Here is a 16,618-nt window from a genome sequence, read left to right on the forward strand (position 1 = left end):
GGCAGTGACAGGGCGCTGGGGGCAGTGACAGGGGGCTGGGGGCAGTGACAGGGCGTTGGGGGCAGTGACAGGGCGTTGGGGGCAGTGACAGGGCGTTGGGGGCAGTGACAGGGCGCTGGGGGCAGTGACAGGGCACTGGGGGCAGTGACAGGGGGCTGGGTGCAGTGACAGGGGGCTGGGGGCAGTGACAGGGCGCTGGGGGCAGTGACGGGGGGCTGGGGGCAGTGACAGGGCGTTGGGGGCAGTGACAGGGCGTTGGGGGCAGTGACAGGGCGTTGGGGACAGTGATGGGGCGTTGGGGACAGTGACAGGGGGCTGGGTGTAGTGACAGGGCGCTGGGGACAGTGACAGGGCGTTGGGGACAGTGATGGGGCGTTGGGGGTAGTGACAGGGCGCTGGGGGCAGTGACAGGGCACTGGGGACAGTGACAGGGCGCTGGGGACAGTGACAGGGCGTTGGGGACAGTGACAGGGCGTTGGGGACAGTGACAGGGGGCTGGGGACAGTGACAGGGCGTTGGGGACAGTGACAGGGCACTGGGGGCAGTGACAGGGCGTTGGGGACAGTGACAGGGCGTTGGGGACAGTGACAGGGCACTGGGGGCAGTGACAGGGCGTTGGGGACAGTGATGGGGCGCTGGGGGCAGTGACAGGGCGTTGGGGACAGTGACAGGGCGTTGGGGACAGTGACAGGGCACTGGGGACAGTGACAGGGCGTTGGGGACAGTGACAGGGCGTTGGGGACAGTGATGGGGCGTTGGGGGCAGTGACAGGGCGCTGGGGGCAGTGACAGGGCGCTGGGGGCAGTGACAGGGGGCTGGGGGCAGTGACAGGGCGCTGGGGACAGTGACAGGGCGTTGGGGACAGTGACGGGGCGCTGGGGACAGTGACAGGGCGTTGGGGACAGTGACAGGGCGTTGGGGACAGTGACAGGGCGTTGGGGACAGTGACAGGGCGTTGGGGACAGTGACAGGGCGTTGGGGACAGTGACAGGGCGTTGGGGACAGTGACAGGGCACTGGGGGCAGTGACAGGGCGTTGGGGACAGTGACAGGGCGTTGGGGACAGTGACAGGGCGTTGGGGACAGTGACAGGGCGTTGGGGACAGTGACAGGGCGTTGGGGGTAGTGACAGGGCGCTGGGGGCAGTGACAGGGCGTTGGGGACAGTGACAGGGGCCTGGGGACAGTGGCAGGGCGCTGGGGACAGTGACAGGGCGCTGGGGACAGTGACAGGGCGTTGGGGACAGTGACAGGGCGTTGGGGACAGTGACAGGGCGCTGGGGGCAGTGACAGGGCACTGGGGGCAGTGACAGGGCGTTGGGGACAGTGACAGGGCGCTGGGGGCAGTGACAGGGCGCTGGGGACAGTGACAGGGCGTTGGGGACAGTGACAGGGCGCTGGGGGCAGTGACAGGGCACTGGGGGCAGTGACAGGGCGCTGGGGACAGTGACAGGGCGTTGGGGACAGTGACGGGGCGCTGGGGACAGTGACAGGGCGTTGGGGGCAGTGACAGGGCGTTGGGGACAGTGCAATTTCACCACAATCCTGAAAATAAAACTATCCCTCCAATTGCCTTTTGAAAGTTATTATTGAATCTGCTTCCACCGCCCTTTCAGGCAGCACATTCCAGATCACAACAACTCACTGCGTCAAATAAACTCCCCTCATCTCCCCCTCTGGTTCTTTTCCCGATTCTCTTCAATCTGTGTCCCTCTGGTTACCCACCCTCCCGTCACTGCAAACACTTTCTCCTGATTTACTCCATCAAAGCTCTTCCTGATTTTGAACTCCTCTATTAAATCTCCTCTGAACCTTCTCTGCTGCAGGGAGAACAATCCCAGCTTCTCCAGTCTCTCCACATTCACTGAAGTCCCTCATCTCTGGGAACATTCTAGCAAATCTCCTCCGCAGCCTCTCCAAAGCCTGGACATCCTTCCTAAAGTGTCTAGCCCAGAATTGGACACAATCCCACAGCCGAGGGCAAACTAATCCTTCTTTGAGAGTATAATTTACTTCCCTGTACTTCTTCACATCGATTTAGAGAGTCAAAGGGGTTTTATCAGCAGCTTCTCAATTTTCCTGCCACCTTCAAAGATTTGTGTATTCCAACATCTCTTAGTTCCTGACAAATTGTACCATTTGGTTTATATTGCCTCTCTCGATTCATCTTTCCCCATCTATACTGCCTCCAACAAGCCACAACATTGCTCTGTAATTAAATGGTCAGAGTTCTAATAGTCGATTCTAGATGCCTCAGACTAATTTCCTGGACCACTCCTGGAAATAATCTTCTTTCCTTCAGTCTAGACATTATAAACGCGAATGTTCCCTCTCGATTTGTTTTGCATCTTTTTTATAATTCATTTATGCGATGTTGGCGTCGCTGGCTGGACCAGCATTTATTGCCCATCCCGAACTGCCCTTCAGAAGGTGGTGATGAGCTGCCTTCTTGAATCGCTGCAGTCCCTGAGGTGTAGGTACACCCACAGTGCTGTTAGGGAGGGTATTTCAGGATTTTGACCCAGTGACAGTGAAGGAACGGTGATATATTTCCAAGTCAGGATGGTGAGTAACTTGGAGGGGAACCACCAGATAGTGGTGTTCCCAGGTATCTGCTGTTTTTGTCCTTCTCGATGGCAGTGGTCGTGGTTTGGAAGGTGCTACTGTCACACTGCTGCCTTCCCCGACACATAAATACACCAAGATTTATCTCCAATGTTATATCCTAAAGTCGATTTAGTCCACTAAATAAACTATTTACATAACATTGTCTGATTTATGTTCCTTCCCAGTCCACAAATTAAACATTTTACAATATCAACCAGTTCAGTCCCCCAGAATATTTGTCAACAGAAGTTTTATCTTCAGATCATGAATTCAAATCTTACTCCAGAGAACAGAGCACATATTCCAGCCTGACTCTCTCAGTGCGGTACTGAGGGAGTGCTGCACTGTCAGAGGGTCAGTATTGAGGGAGTGCCGCACTGTCAGAGGGTCAGTACTGAGGGAGTGCCGCACTGTCAGAGGGTCAGTACTGAGGGAGTGCTGCACTGTCAGAGGGTCAGTACTGAGGGAGTGCTGCACTGTCAGAGGGTCAGTACTGAGGGAGAGCCGCACTGTCAGAGGGTCAGTACTGAGGGAGTGCCGCACTGTCAGAGGGTCAGTACTGAGGGAGTGCCGCACTGTCAGAGGGTCAGTACTGAAGGATTGCTGCACTGTCAGAGAGTCAGTACTGAGGGAGTGCCGCAATGTCAGAGGATCAGTACTGAGGGAATGCTGCACTGTCAGAGGGTCAGTACTGAGGGAGTGCTGCACTGTCAGAGGGTCAGTACTGAGGGAGTGCTGCACTGTCAGAGGGTCAGTACTGAGGGAGTGCCGCACTGTCAGAGGATCAGTACTGAGGGAATGCTGCACTGTCAGAGGGTCAGTACTGAGGGAGTGCTGCACTGTCAGAGGGTCAGTACTGAGGGAGTGCCACACTGTCAGAGGGTCAGTGCTGAGGGAGTGCTGCACTGTCAGAGGGTCAGTACTGAGGGAGTGTTGCACTGTCAGAGGGTCAGTGCTCAGGGAATGCTGCACTGTCAGAGGGTCAGTGCTCAGGGAATGCTGCACTGTCAGGGGGTCAGTACTGAGGGAGTGCTGCACTGTCAGAGGGTCAGTGCTGAGGGAGTGCTGCACTGTCAGAGGGTCAGTACTGAGGGAGTGCTGCACTGTCAGAGGGTCAGTACTGAGGGAGTGCTGCACTGTCAGAGGGTCAGTACTGAGGAAGTGCCGCACTGTCAGAGGGTCAGTGCTGAGGAAGTGCCACATTGTTGGAGTTGCTGCCTTGCCATCGCAGGTGAATATAAAAGATCCGATGATGCTATTTTGAAGGAGAACAGGGGCGTTATCCCGAGTATCCGTGTTAATACTGATCTCAATCAACATCATTTGAAAGTGGAGAGAATAGCTGTCCATTCCAGAATGATATCAATGGTTTGGGTGAGCGGGCAGGGAAGTGGCGAATGGAATTCGATGTGGAAAATTGTGAGGTAATGCATTTGGGCAGGGAAAAAAAAGTGAGGGAATTCTCAATAAACGGAAAGATATTGAGAGAGGTTCTGATAGTGAGAGAACTTGGAATGTCTATCCACAGGCCAAAAGTAGCAGGACAAGGTGGTCAAGAAAGCATATGGAATGCTTTTCTGTACTGGGTGAGCTATTGAATATAAAAGCAGGGATATAATGATGGAATTGTATAAAACATTGGTTAGGCCACAGCTGGAGCTTTGAATACAGTTCTGATCAGCACAGGACAGGAAGGACATAATTACTCTGGAGAGAGAGCAGAGGAGATTCACAGGAATGTTGCCAGGGCTTGGAAGTTGCAGCTCTGAGGAGGGATTGGATAGGCTGGGGTTGTTTTCCTTAGAACAGAGGAGGCTGAGGGGGTGACCTAATTGAGGTTTAGAAAACTGTGAAGGATACAGACAGGGTAGAGAGGAAAGATTTGTTTGCCCCTAGCTGAGGGGGCGATTACCAGAGGGAATAGATTTAAGGTGATTGCTGGGAGAATTAGAGGAGGCGTGAGGAAGACCTTTTCACCCAGAGGGTGGTGGGTGTCTAGGATTCACTGCCCAAATGGGTGGTCGTGGCTGAAACGCTCAACTCATTCAAAGGTTCCTGGATCTGCGTCTATGCTGGAAGCTGCATGGCGACAGACCAGGTGCTGGGAAATGGGGTGAAATGAGCGGCTAGCTTGTCTTATATCTTGTTTCGCCAGTGCAGACACGATGGGCAGAATGGCCTCTTTCTGCACTGCAGCTTTTCTACAAATCTACCGGATTGCTGTTTGGGGCAGCTTGCTGGGTAAAAATTGGCTGCTGCGTTTTCTACACTTCACAGTGAGTAAGTACGATTATAAATAGCGTTGGTGAGGTGCAGACAGGCGCTATGTAAAAGCAGGATGACCTGTTTGTTATTAGAAACCTCAAACATCACACCCAGTGATTGGAAAATGATCAGAAGAGCGTTCGGACAAGGCTGTGTTGTCTCAGCAGCTTCTCCCAATCCAGTGATGGTATCCTCAGTGGAACTGGAGGGATGATTGGAATAAAGGGAGAGGGATTAACAACATCTGCTGTGCAACAAACAGAGACTTGTGAAAATGCATTGAGACAGAAAGGAAAGTAGTAAGTACAGGTTTACACTCAACTGCAGAAAAAACAGGAGTAATGACAAAAAGGACATTCCAATGTGCAACTGAAATGGAAGCGAGTTGGAACATGTCATTCCATTCAGCGATCCGGGAAGCACAGGAACTTTCAATGTCAAAATCAGTCCTGGAATCTGCAAACAGATTGGACCAGGCGTTTTTACAAACTTTCTCAGAAGCGTCAGCACGAGTCTCCAAATGAGAATCAGTATGCGAAAATGTTATGTCTGCTGACTAATGAATTCTGGATGTGAAGCTGGGAGTATTGGAAAGAGGGAGAAATGTTTGAATGTGGTGTTTGAGAAGGATCCTAAGGACAAGATGGGTGGAAAAAAAGAACCAATGAAGAAATACCGAATGAGGTCGGAAGTACAAGGGATCGGGGCAGCACGGTGGCACAGTGGTTAGCACTGCTGCCTCACAGTGCCAGGGACCCGGGGCAGCACGGTGGCGCAGTGGTTAGCACTGCTGCCTCACAGCGCCAGGGACCCAGGACAGCACGGTGGCACAGTGGTCAGCACTGCTCCCTCACAGCGACAGGGACCCGGGGCGGCACGGTGGGACCGTGGTTAGCACTGCTGCCTCACAGCGCCAGGGACCCGGGGCAGCACGGTGGCACAGTGGTTAGCACTGCTGCCTCACAGCGCCAGGGACCCGGGGCAGCACGGTGACACAGTGGTTAGCACTGCTGCCTCACAGCGCCAGGGACCCGGGGCAGCACGGTGGCACAGTGGTCAACACTGCTGCCTCACAGCGCCAGGGACCCGGGGCAGCACAGTGGCACAGTGGTTAGCACTGCTGTCTCACAGCGCCAGGGACCCGGGGCGGCATGGTGGCACAGTGGTTAGCACTGCTGCCTCACAGCCAGGGACCCGGGGCAGCACGGTGGCACAGTGGTTAGCACTGCTGTCTCACAGCGCCAGGGACACTGTCTGTGTGGAGTCTGCACATTCTCCCCGTGTCTGCGTGGGTTTCCTCCGGGTGCTCCAGTTTCCTCCCACAGTCCAAAGATGTGCAGGCTCGGTGGATTGGCCATGCTAAATTGATCCTCGTGTTCGGGGATTAGCGGGGTAAATATGTGGGGTTGCGGGGATAGGGCCTGGGTGGGATTGTTGTTGGTGCAGACTCAATGGGCCGAATGGACTCCTTCTGCACTGTAGGGATTCTATGATTCTAACTCTGAAGTAATGGGTGGAATTATCCCCCCAAAAAACACAAGTGTCATAATGCTGAGAATACCGTAGCGATCAGGGCCAGTCCATCAGTGCGTGCTCCACAACTGCAATCGTCCCACACTCAGTCACTTCTCTGGGAGCGTGGTGGATTCATGTGGGTACGGAGCAGAGGGTGGGGGCTCCTAAACACACCGATGAGCCCAGCTGCTGAGAGGCTGGGCACTGTTCTGGAAGGGTGCCCGATCTCACAGTGCACTGGGAGGCCGTACACCCCCCCTCGTCCCTCAGTGATAGGGACCCTTCCACTTTGGTGGAGTGTTACATAAATCATTGAAGATGACAGGGCATGTTGAGAGAACAGCTAATAGTATCTTAGGTTTTATTAATGGGGCACTGAGTGTAAGAGTTAGGAGGTCATGTTGAACTTGTAGAAGACACTAGTTAGGCCTCATTTGGAGATTGTGTCCAGTTCGGGTGCCATACTTGTGGAAGGCTGTGAAGACATTGCAGAGTACAGGACTGTAGCTACGAGGATAGGTTGGAGAGATTGGGACTGTTTTCCTTGGAGTAAAGAAGGCTGAGAGGAGACTTGATAGAGATATTCAAGATCCTGAAGGGTAAGGACAGGCTAAATAGTGAGAAACTGTTCCCTCTCAAGAGAGGGTCAATAACTGGAGGGCACAAGGTAAAAATAATAGGCAAAAATAATGTGAAGTATTTTTTCGCCCAGAGAGTGAGTAGAGTTTGGAATGAACATCCTGAGAGGAAGGAGGCAGGTTCCATCGAGGTATTAATTGGATTGTTGTCTGAAAAGAAAGAAAATGCAAGGTTATGGGGATAAGGCAGGAGAGTGGGATTGGGTAGAATGCTCTCTCAGAGAGCCAGTGCAGACTTGGTGGACCGAATGGCCTCATTCTGCACTGTAAAGAATCTGCACTCCTCGTAAATTTCCTTTGTACCCATACTGGTGTGATCTGATCTTTCGTGTAACCAGAACTGCACGCAGTACGCCAGCTACAGTCCAACAACCTCGAGAACAGTTCCAGCAATTCACACCCAGCCTGATCCCAAGAACTGCATAGAAATTTGGGAGGAAACTTCAGCCTCTCAAGATTAGTAGATGACCGTCAACACTCTTTCACTCTGCCCCGGAGTTGACCCAGTGTTGGACTTTAGTGATTTGTAACAGTTCCCAGCCTGTGAGCTGACTGTGCCAGCGATGGTGATGGGGAACTTGCCAATGAATGCTGACCTTCTCCCACATCACCCCCCAGCAGGTTAGCCACGAATATTACACAAACTCACTCGTTCCGAATGCGGGTGGAAAGTTATTCAGTCGGTTTTTCAGAGGGATCCCCTCATTAATCTGCAACTTGAATGCTGTCTCATTGAACACCCGGCAATCCTGTAATCTTACCCTCATCCAAATAACCCCACAGTGACCTTTAAATATGTTAAACGTACGGCTCTTTGCATCAAAGATAATCAGAATCATTGTCCAGCTGACATTTAAGGCTAGCTTAAGAGTTGTCTGAGTGACCTTTACTGACATAAAGCCCTCAGTCATTAGCTACAGCGGTTAACTCTTTCAGTGCCAGTCCAGCTTTTTGTAACACTGCAGGTGGGACACAAACCCGTTGTGTCTGTGTCAATGTTTCCATTGACTCTCTGTCCCAACTGCTCCGGGCAGGTGTTTCTGCTCCACATGAGCCCCATCCCACCCCCCTCTTCAATCCCCTCTTCAATCCCCTCTACTATCCCCTCCTCAACCCCTTCTTAAACCCCCTCCTCAACCCCCCTCTACTTACTACCCCCTCCTCAACCCTCTCCTCAACCTTCTCTTCAATCCCCTCTTCAATCCCCTCTATCCTTACAATCATTTCGCCAACATTCAATTTTCTTTTTTAAAGCTTTTCAAGTTTATTTATTAGTGTCACAAGTAGGTTCACATTAACACTGCAATGAAGTTATTGTGAAAATCCCCTAGTCGCCACTCTCCGGCGCCTGTTCGGGTACACAGAGGGAGAATTTAGCACGGCCAATGCACCCTAACCAGCACGTCTTTCGGACTGTGAGAGGAAACCGGAGCACCCGGAGGAAACCCACGCAGACACGGGGAGAACGTGCAGACTCCACACAGACAGTGACCCAAGCCGGGAATCAAACCCAGGTCCTTGGCGCTGTGAGGCAGCAGTGCTAACCCACTGTCAATTAGATTGACTTAGATTGATAGATTTGTCTAAAACCGTATTTATAATCCAGCTCTGTGCTGTGAGTTCCACAGTCTCACTGCTCTCTGGATGAAGACATTTCTCCTCAGCTCCCGATTGTGACTGTCTTATATTGGTGGACACTGTCCCTGACACCAGGCATTACACAGAAGGAGCAAATCAGGCCAGAATAAAGGGTTTATTTTTCACACTCACCCTTGCTCCCCGTCTCCCAGGTGGCCCTGTTGCTCCAGTTGGTCCTGGGGGACCCTGTATGGGAAAAAAACAAAGAGAATTAATCTGTCCCCAAATCTATATTTGCTAAGCATGAAGTTTTACAGCACAGAAACAGGCCATTCAGCCCATCTGATCAATCAGGTGCTTATTCTCCACACAGGGCCAAAGATGTGTGGGCTAGGTGGATTAGCCATGCTAGGTGCGCAGGGTTACAGAAATGGTGGGGTGGGAGGGGGGGAGGGGGGGTGGACAGGAATAGGCCTTGGTAAGATGCTCTTTCGGAGAGTCGGTGCAGACTCGATGGGCTAAATGGCCTCCTTCCGCACTGTAGGGGTTCTATGGTTCTAAGCCTTCTCACCCTATCACCATCTCCTTCTAACCCTTTCTCCTTCATGTGTTTATCCAGTTTCCCCCTTAAATGTATTGATATTATTCACCTCAAACACTCCCTGTGGGAGTGACTTCCACATTCTCCCCGCTCCCTGTGGGAGCGAGTCCCACATTCTGCCCGATCCCTGTGGGAGCGAGTCCCACATTCTCCCCACTCCCTGTGGGAGCGAGTCCCACATTCTCCCCACTCCCTTTGGGAGCGAGTCCCACATTCTGCCCAATCCCTGTGGGACCGAGTCACTCTCTGGTGAAGAGGCATGTTCATTGGGTGTCAGTAATTTAGGTTGGTTGTGTCCCGCTAAATAAACTAAAGTTAATCAAGGGGATGAATAAACTGAAATGGTTTTGTCACAGAATAGCAGAAACTGCAAAAGAACAGCAAATATGGGGCGGCACGGTGACACAGTGGTTGGCACTGCTGCCTCACAGCGCCAGGGACCCGGGTTCAATTCCAACCTAGAGTGACTGTCTGCGTGGAGTTTGCACATTCTCCCCATGTCTGCGTGGGTTTCCTCCAGGTGCTCCAGTTTCCTCCCACAGTCCAAAGATGTGCAGATTAGGTAGATTGGCCATTCTAAATTTCCCCTTAGTGTCCAAAGATGTGCAGGTTAGGAGGAATAGTGGGGTAAATATGTGGGGTTATGGGGATAGAGCCTCGGGGGCAGCACGGTAGCACAGTGGTTAGCACTGCTGCTTCACAGCTCCAGGGTCCCGGGTTCGATTCCCGGCTCGGGTCACTGTCTGTGTGGAGTTTGCACATTCTCCTCGTGTCTGCATGGGTTTACTCCGGGTGCTCCAGTTTCCTCCCACAGTCCAAAGATGTGCGGGTTAGGTTGATTGGCCAGGTTAAAAATTGCCCCTTAGAGTCCTGGGATGCGTAGGTTAGAGGGATTAGCGGGTAAAAATATGTGGGGGTAGGGCCTGGGTGGGATTGTGGTCGGTGCAGACTCGATGGGCCGAATGGCCTCCTTCTGCACTGTAGGGTTTCTATGATCTATGATTTCTAAGATGCTCTTTCGGAGAGTCAATGCAGACCCGATGGGCTGAATGGCCTCCTTCTGCACTTCAGGATTCTATGAGCTTACTAGATCATAGCTCATAGATAGATCATAGTTATTAGTTCGAAAGGAACATGAACGAGGATAGAATTTTCAAATGTTAACAACAAAACAGAAAATGCGGGAATGATTCTTTGGCAGTATTTGTGAAGAGAGAAACACTTTGAGTCTGTATGACTCTTATTCAGAGCTGGAGGCCATTGGGCCTGTCCTCAAGACTGTTCCTGAACAGCCAGTTCACTGAGATATAAATTCATTCTAACAAGCTCTGTGCAGAAAACATCAGCAACACACATGCTGTCAATCTTCGATCAAATCGGAAAATGCTGGACACACTCGGCAAGTCCGACAGCATCTGTGCGGAGAGAGAGGGAGATAAAAGGCTGCAGGGCTGAAATGGTAGCTTGGTGGTTATGTCACCAGACTGGTTAATCCAAGGACCCAGACTAATAATGTGAAGATACGAGTTCAAATCCCACCAGAGCAGCTGGGCAACTTAAATTCTGTTAATTAAATAAATCTGGAATAAAAAAAACCTCATCTCAGTGATGGTAACCTTGAGATGACTGGATCGTGTGTTTAAAAAAAAACTATCTGGTTCAATGATGTCCTTTAGCGAAGGAAATCTGTTGTCTTCACTCAGTCTGGCCTAGGGGGGGTGGCACGGTAGCACAGTGGTTGGCGCTGCTGCCTCACAGCGCCGGGGACCCGGGTTTGACTCCCGGCTTAGGTCACCGTCTGTGTGGAGTCTGCACGTTCTCCCCGTGTCTGCGTGGGTTTCCTCCGGGTGCTCCGGTTTCCTCCCACAGTCTGAAAGATGTGCTGGTTAGGTGCATTGGCCGTGCTACATTCTCCCTCAGTGTACCCAAACAGGCGCCGGAGTGTGGCGACTAGGGGATTTTCACAGTAACTTCATTGCGGTGTTAATGTAAGCCGACTTGTGACACTAATAAATAAACTTAAAAATTTACGTGATTCCAAATACTCAGCGATGCAGATTCATGGATGTTTACAACACTGGAGGCCATTTGGCCCATCACATTCACGCCAGGCAGCAAAGATTTGACGACACTAATGCCATTTTCGAGCGCTTGACCCCTAGCCCTGGAGGTCACAGCAGTACAAGTGATTCTTAGTTGACTATTGACTGCCCACTTCAATAGCTGAGGAAATCACTGAGGAAGGTGACTCAGTCACACCATTCAGAGAAAGCAGCTGGCTGATACAGGAACAACAACAAACTTTGCATTTCTATAGCGTTTTAATGCAACAAAGCATCCAACTGAGTTCACGGCATGTTCGACACTGAGGCTCAGAAGGGGATATTTGGAGAGGGGAGACCCACACAACTTCCTCGAAGAAACCAGAGCATCTTAAATAGGAGAGAGAGCTTCCGGAAGGAAGTGCAGACAGCTGAAGGTGTGGCCACCACTGGAGGAGAGATAAAACTCTGGGATGCTGGAAAGGTTCGCAGGGGAGAAGTGCTTCGTATTCAGAACATTGAATACAGGAGTTGGGACGTCTTGTTAAAGTTGTACAAGACATTGGTAAGGCCACACTTGGAATACTGTGTGCAATTCTGGTCACCCTATTATAGAAAGGATATTATTAAACTAGAAAGAGTGCAGAAAAGATTTACTAGGATGCTACCGGGACTTGATGGATTGAGTTATAAGGAGAGGCTGAATAGACTGGGACTTTTTTCTCTGGAGCATTGGAGGCTGAGGGTTGACCTTATAGAGGTCTGTAAAATAATGAGGGGCACAGATCAGCTAGATAGTCAACATCTTTTCCCAAAGGTAGGGGAGTCTAAAACTAGAGGGCATAGGTTTAAGGTGAGAGGGGAGAGATACAAAAGGGTCCAAAGCGTGGTGAGTGTCTGAACCAAGCTGCCAGGGGTAGTAGTAGAGGCGGGTACAATTTTGGCTTTTAAAAAGCATTTAGACAGTTACATGGGTAAGATGGGTATAGAGGGATATGGGCCAAATGAGGGTAATTGGGACTAGCTTAATGGTAAAAACTGGGCGGTATGGACAGGTTGGGCCGAAGGGCCTGTTTCCATGCTGTGACTCTATGAGTGGAGTGATCTCAGAGAGCTGCAGATCTGAAAGGGGGTCACAGAGACAGGGAGTGAGAAGAGTAAATGTGTCTCCCTCACCAGGATGGGGATTGGGGGCGAGGCGGGGGGGGGAGGTGGTGAGGTTTGAGTGACATTATAAAATCTGTCTGATTGGAACAGAATGGAAATCATGAGCTGCACACTGGGCAGGAATCCACATCATCACAATCACAGCTCCACAAGCTGTGGAGATTCACATTTACCCCAGAATTTTCAACACCCACATGGATTTAGCAAACAAAATAAAGTTTGATTTTGGATTGTGCTTTATTGTCGGAAAAAACAATTATGGTGAAACCCATAGAAACGGGAACGTTTAAGAAGCAGATGCTTATTAAAGGCAGCTCCCAATAACTTGGAAGGGCCATTCTGAAACTCGCACACACACCAACTATAAACGACCAAGAGTCTTGGATACACCAAAACCTTCCGGCATCTTCAGACACACATATAACGATGCACACTGCACTAAACAGGCGATATATACGGGGCAGCACGGTGGCACAGTGGTTAGCACTGCTGCTTCACAGCGCCTGGGACCTGGATTTGATTCCTGGCTTGGGTCACTGTCTGTGTGGAGTTTGCACGTTCTCCCCGTGTCTGCGTGGGTTTCCACCGGGTGCTCCAGTTTCCTCCCACAGTCTGAAAGATGTGCTGGTTAGGGTGCATTGACCCGAACAGGCACCGGACTGTGGCAACTCGGGGAATTTCACAGTGACTTCATTGCAGTGTTAATGTAAGCCTTACTTGTGACTAATAAATAAACTTTAACTTTACTTTAAACACAAGGTGCTTCACTGGTCTGAGATATTTACAACCATCATCCCAAATCTTCGGAAACTGCTGAGGAGGCCAATCTCATCACAAGGCAGTGAGATTAAGATGCTGATTGGAATTGAATAATCCACATTCAGTGCTTTAGTGTAACTCACTGCCACACTCTCTGTTCCAAAAAGAATTTTACAATGAAATGTCATCACGACATCACACCCACTCTCCAAATTCCAGCTCCAATATCTCTCAGACGGCTGGAAGGAGCCTCTGGCAGAGTCAAGCCTACTGTCTAATAACAGCAACAATTTTACAATCACTATATTTTTTAAAGTTGTATAACTTTTGAGAGCTCTTTATTTCCTGTCATAACTTTTGCCATCATATGAAGCGGTTGAAACAGAATAAATTGATTCCAATTCTTCACACTCACACACTCACTCACACACACACGAATACCCAAACACACACACACTAACACAAAGAGACACACACACACACACACGTTCACACACTCTCTCTCACACACACACTAATACCTAAACACACACACACACACACTAATACCTAAACACACACACACATTCACACACAAACACAAAGAGACTCACACGCTCTCTCACACACACATACACACGCTTACACACACACACACTAATACCTAAACAAACACACACACGCTTACACACACACATTAATACCCAAACATACACACACACTAACACACAGAGACACACACACACATCAACGCATAGATACACACACACGCTTACACACGCACACACTAATGCACACACACACACACACACACACATCAATTCATCTACTTATTTCCCCTCAATAATTGTCCAACATTTCACGTTCTCCCCACTCTCTGGCTAAAGAAGTTCCTCCTGAATTCCTGATTGGATTTATTGGTGGATATCTTACACTGATGGCCCCATATTGTTCTCCCACACACAAGTGGAAACATATCCTCCACTTCTACTCTCTCAAACTCTTTTGTAATCTTAAAGACATCTCGCAGAGAGCCCTTCATTTATCGTTCACTATATTGATTCATTGAAAAGACTTACAGGTGGCCCTGGTTCCCCCTTTGGTCCAGGTAAACCTTCATAAACCAAATAGTCCAGGAAATCGTCATAATCGTAATCGTAGTTTTCAATGTCAATTTCATCTGAATTTTCCGTGGTGCGATCTAAATCCACAGTGGAATCATCGTTTCCGTCCCGTTCACTGTTCTGGTGTTGCGGCAAAGTGTCTTCCGCTGCTCTGTATAATGTTGCATTAATCATCTGGATTTCTAGCAGCTGATCTGAAAGTTGTTTCACTATCTCGGGACGGTTCACATTTCCCAGACTTTCTTTGATCTTGTGTAGTTCCAGCAGCGAAGTTAAGGATGAAGAATCTTGGTCGGACAGTTTTGGGTTTTCCCGGTTTCCATCTTGCGTGACATTTTCCAAATGATCTTCTTCTGATTCAGCTCCCGCCCTGCTGGATGACCTTTCCAATTTTAGCGTATCAGATTTTAGGTATCGGTCAGGGGCAGCCTGAACAGTACTGGGGAAAATTTCCATCTCGTTAGATGGATGCAATCCCAAAGTATCATTGGAGCGAGGAGTCGAAGTTGGAGGCAATGGAGACAAAATCCTTGATTCGGGCAAATTCCTTTGCGTGTTAGTTTCAACACCACTGTCGAACGAGTGGCCGAAATATTTATCTTCATCAGTAACCTCTTGGCCTTGCGTGCTTGTGATGTGAGATGACATTGCAGTTGAAGCTGGTTTTGTTTGTAATTCTTCACTCAGTGAAGAGCTTGTAACCCGAGAGCTTGAGGAAACTTGGGGAGTTGTTGTGGAGAGTGAGGGTGAGGGTGAGGGTGAGGGTGATCGGTAGGTGTCCGCTGGTCGGCACTGTTTCTTCACGTAACTGCAATAATTGGTCGAAGCTTGCGCATTTGGATAAATATCCAGCTGGCAAAGGGCACCTTCAAACGGAACCGCTTTCAAGTTCATCCTTCCTAAGGTCAGCTTGCTGCCAGGAGCAAAGATTTGTGGTTTGGTAAGCAGTTCCTTGCTGATGACATTTGCACCACAGCTGGTTGAAAAGGTCGCAGTCTTCCCTTTAATGGCAATGGCAAATGAATGCCATTGGCCATTGTGAGCATTGTAATCAAAATATACAGATGGCTTCTCACCGACATACACAACTAATTTTCTGGGTAAAATCTGTACACCAAACTGGAGTCTGTTCTTGTTTCTAACACTCAGGAGAAAAGCATTGTTGACTCGATGAGAACAGAGGCTAACAAGTAGAGTGAATTCATTTCCAAAGTCTACTGGCATGATACTTGCTGTGGGAGCTTCAACCTGTGCATCGCCTGACAGGACAATGCCTGTCTCTGTTTGCGTGATTCCCTGAGGTAACGAGACTGATACCCGTGCTTGCTGAGAAGGTGGAGGTGATGGGAAGTCTGCTCCATTGCCTAGAAGACCAAGTCTCTGGAGAATGTCGACACCTAGAATGAGAAGGAAAACCATGAGAATGTGTTACCTTTCCAACAAATAGAACAGGGGATTTACTGAAACAATCCATTTGGCCCAACTGGTCGATGCTAGTGTTTATGTGCCACACAAGCCGTCTCCTATCCCTCCTCACCTCACCCCATCACCTCAATCCCACCTTTCCCCCAATGGGGAGGAATCTAGAACTATGGGACGGAAAATCCCACCACTATACAAATGCAAGTTGTTGTGGCAACAACTATCCCGTTCAGCTGTTCACTGCATTCTGAGATCGAAACAGACATCAAGCAAATAACATCTCGCGTTCGAACAAGAAATCCGACACACGGGTTTTATTTCATATAATTATATTACAGTTCAGGCTTATATTGGCAACACCAGCAAAGCGACTTTCATACGTTTCTATATTGTCCTGCATTCAAATGATACACTTAGTGACACCAGCAATCTGTCCTGGTTCCCCCATGCTGTCACTATAGTTAAGAAAGCCCACCTCCGACCCTACTTTCTCAGAAGACTAAGGAAATTTGGCATGTCAGCTACGACTCTCACCAACTTTTACCATAGAAAGCATTCTTTCTGGTTGTATCATAGCTTGGTATGGCTCCTGCTCTGCCCAAGACCGCAAGAAACTACAAAAGGTCATGAATGTAGCCCAATCCATCACGCAAATCAGCCTCCCATCCATTGACTCTGTCTACACTTCCCGCTGCCTCGGCAAAGCAGCCAGCGTAATTAAGGATCCCACGCACTCTGGACATTCTCTCTTCCACCTTCTTTTGTCAGGAAAAAGATACAAAAGTCTGAGGTGACGTACCAACCGACTCAAGAACAGCTTCTTCCCTGCTGCTGTCAGACTTTTGAATGGACCTACCTCGCACTAAGTTGATCTTTCTCTACACCCTAGCTATGACTGTAACACTACATTCTCTCATTTCCTT

The 16,618-nt window shown here is 49.7% G+C and overlaps 1 protein-coding gene across 1 annotated transcript in view; it reads right to left on the minus strand.

Annotated features, from left to right (window-relative positions):
* Nucleotides 1–16,618, minus strand: part of col24a1 (collagen type XXIV alpha 1) — a 445,996-nt gene that overhangs the window by 296,617 nt on the left and 132,761 nt on the right. Inside the window, exons 3-4 of the mRNA XM_078219024.1 lie at nucleotides 14,229–15,670; nucleotides 8,794–8,847 (exon numbers count right to left, since the gene is read on the minus strand). Of these exons, the coding sequence (XP_078075150.1) occupies nucleotides 8,794–8,847; nucleotides 14,229–15,670 (1,496 nt within the window). The remainder of the gene's footprint in view (nucleotides 1–8,793; nucleotides 8,848–14,228; nucleotides 15,671–16,618) is intronic.

The sequence above is a fragment of the Mustelus asterias genome, chromosome 8 (genome assembly GCF_964213995.1).
Source record: "Mustelus asterias chromosome 8, sMusAst1.hap1.1, whole genome shotgun sequence".
NCBI lineage: Eukaryota > Metazoa > Chordata > Chondrichthyes > Carcharhiniformes > Triakidae > Mustelus > Mustelus asterias.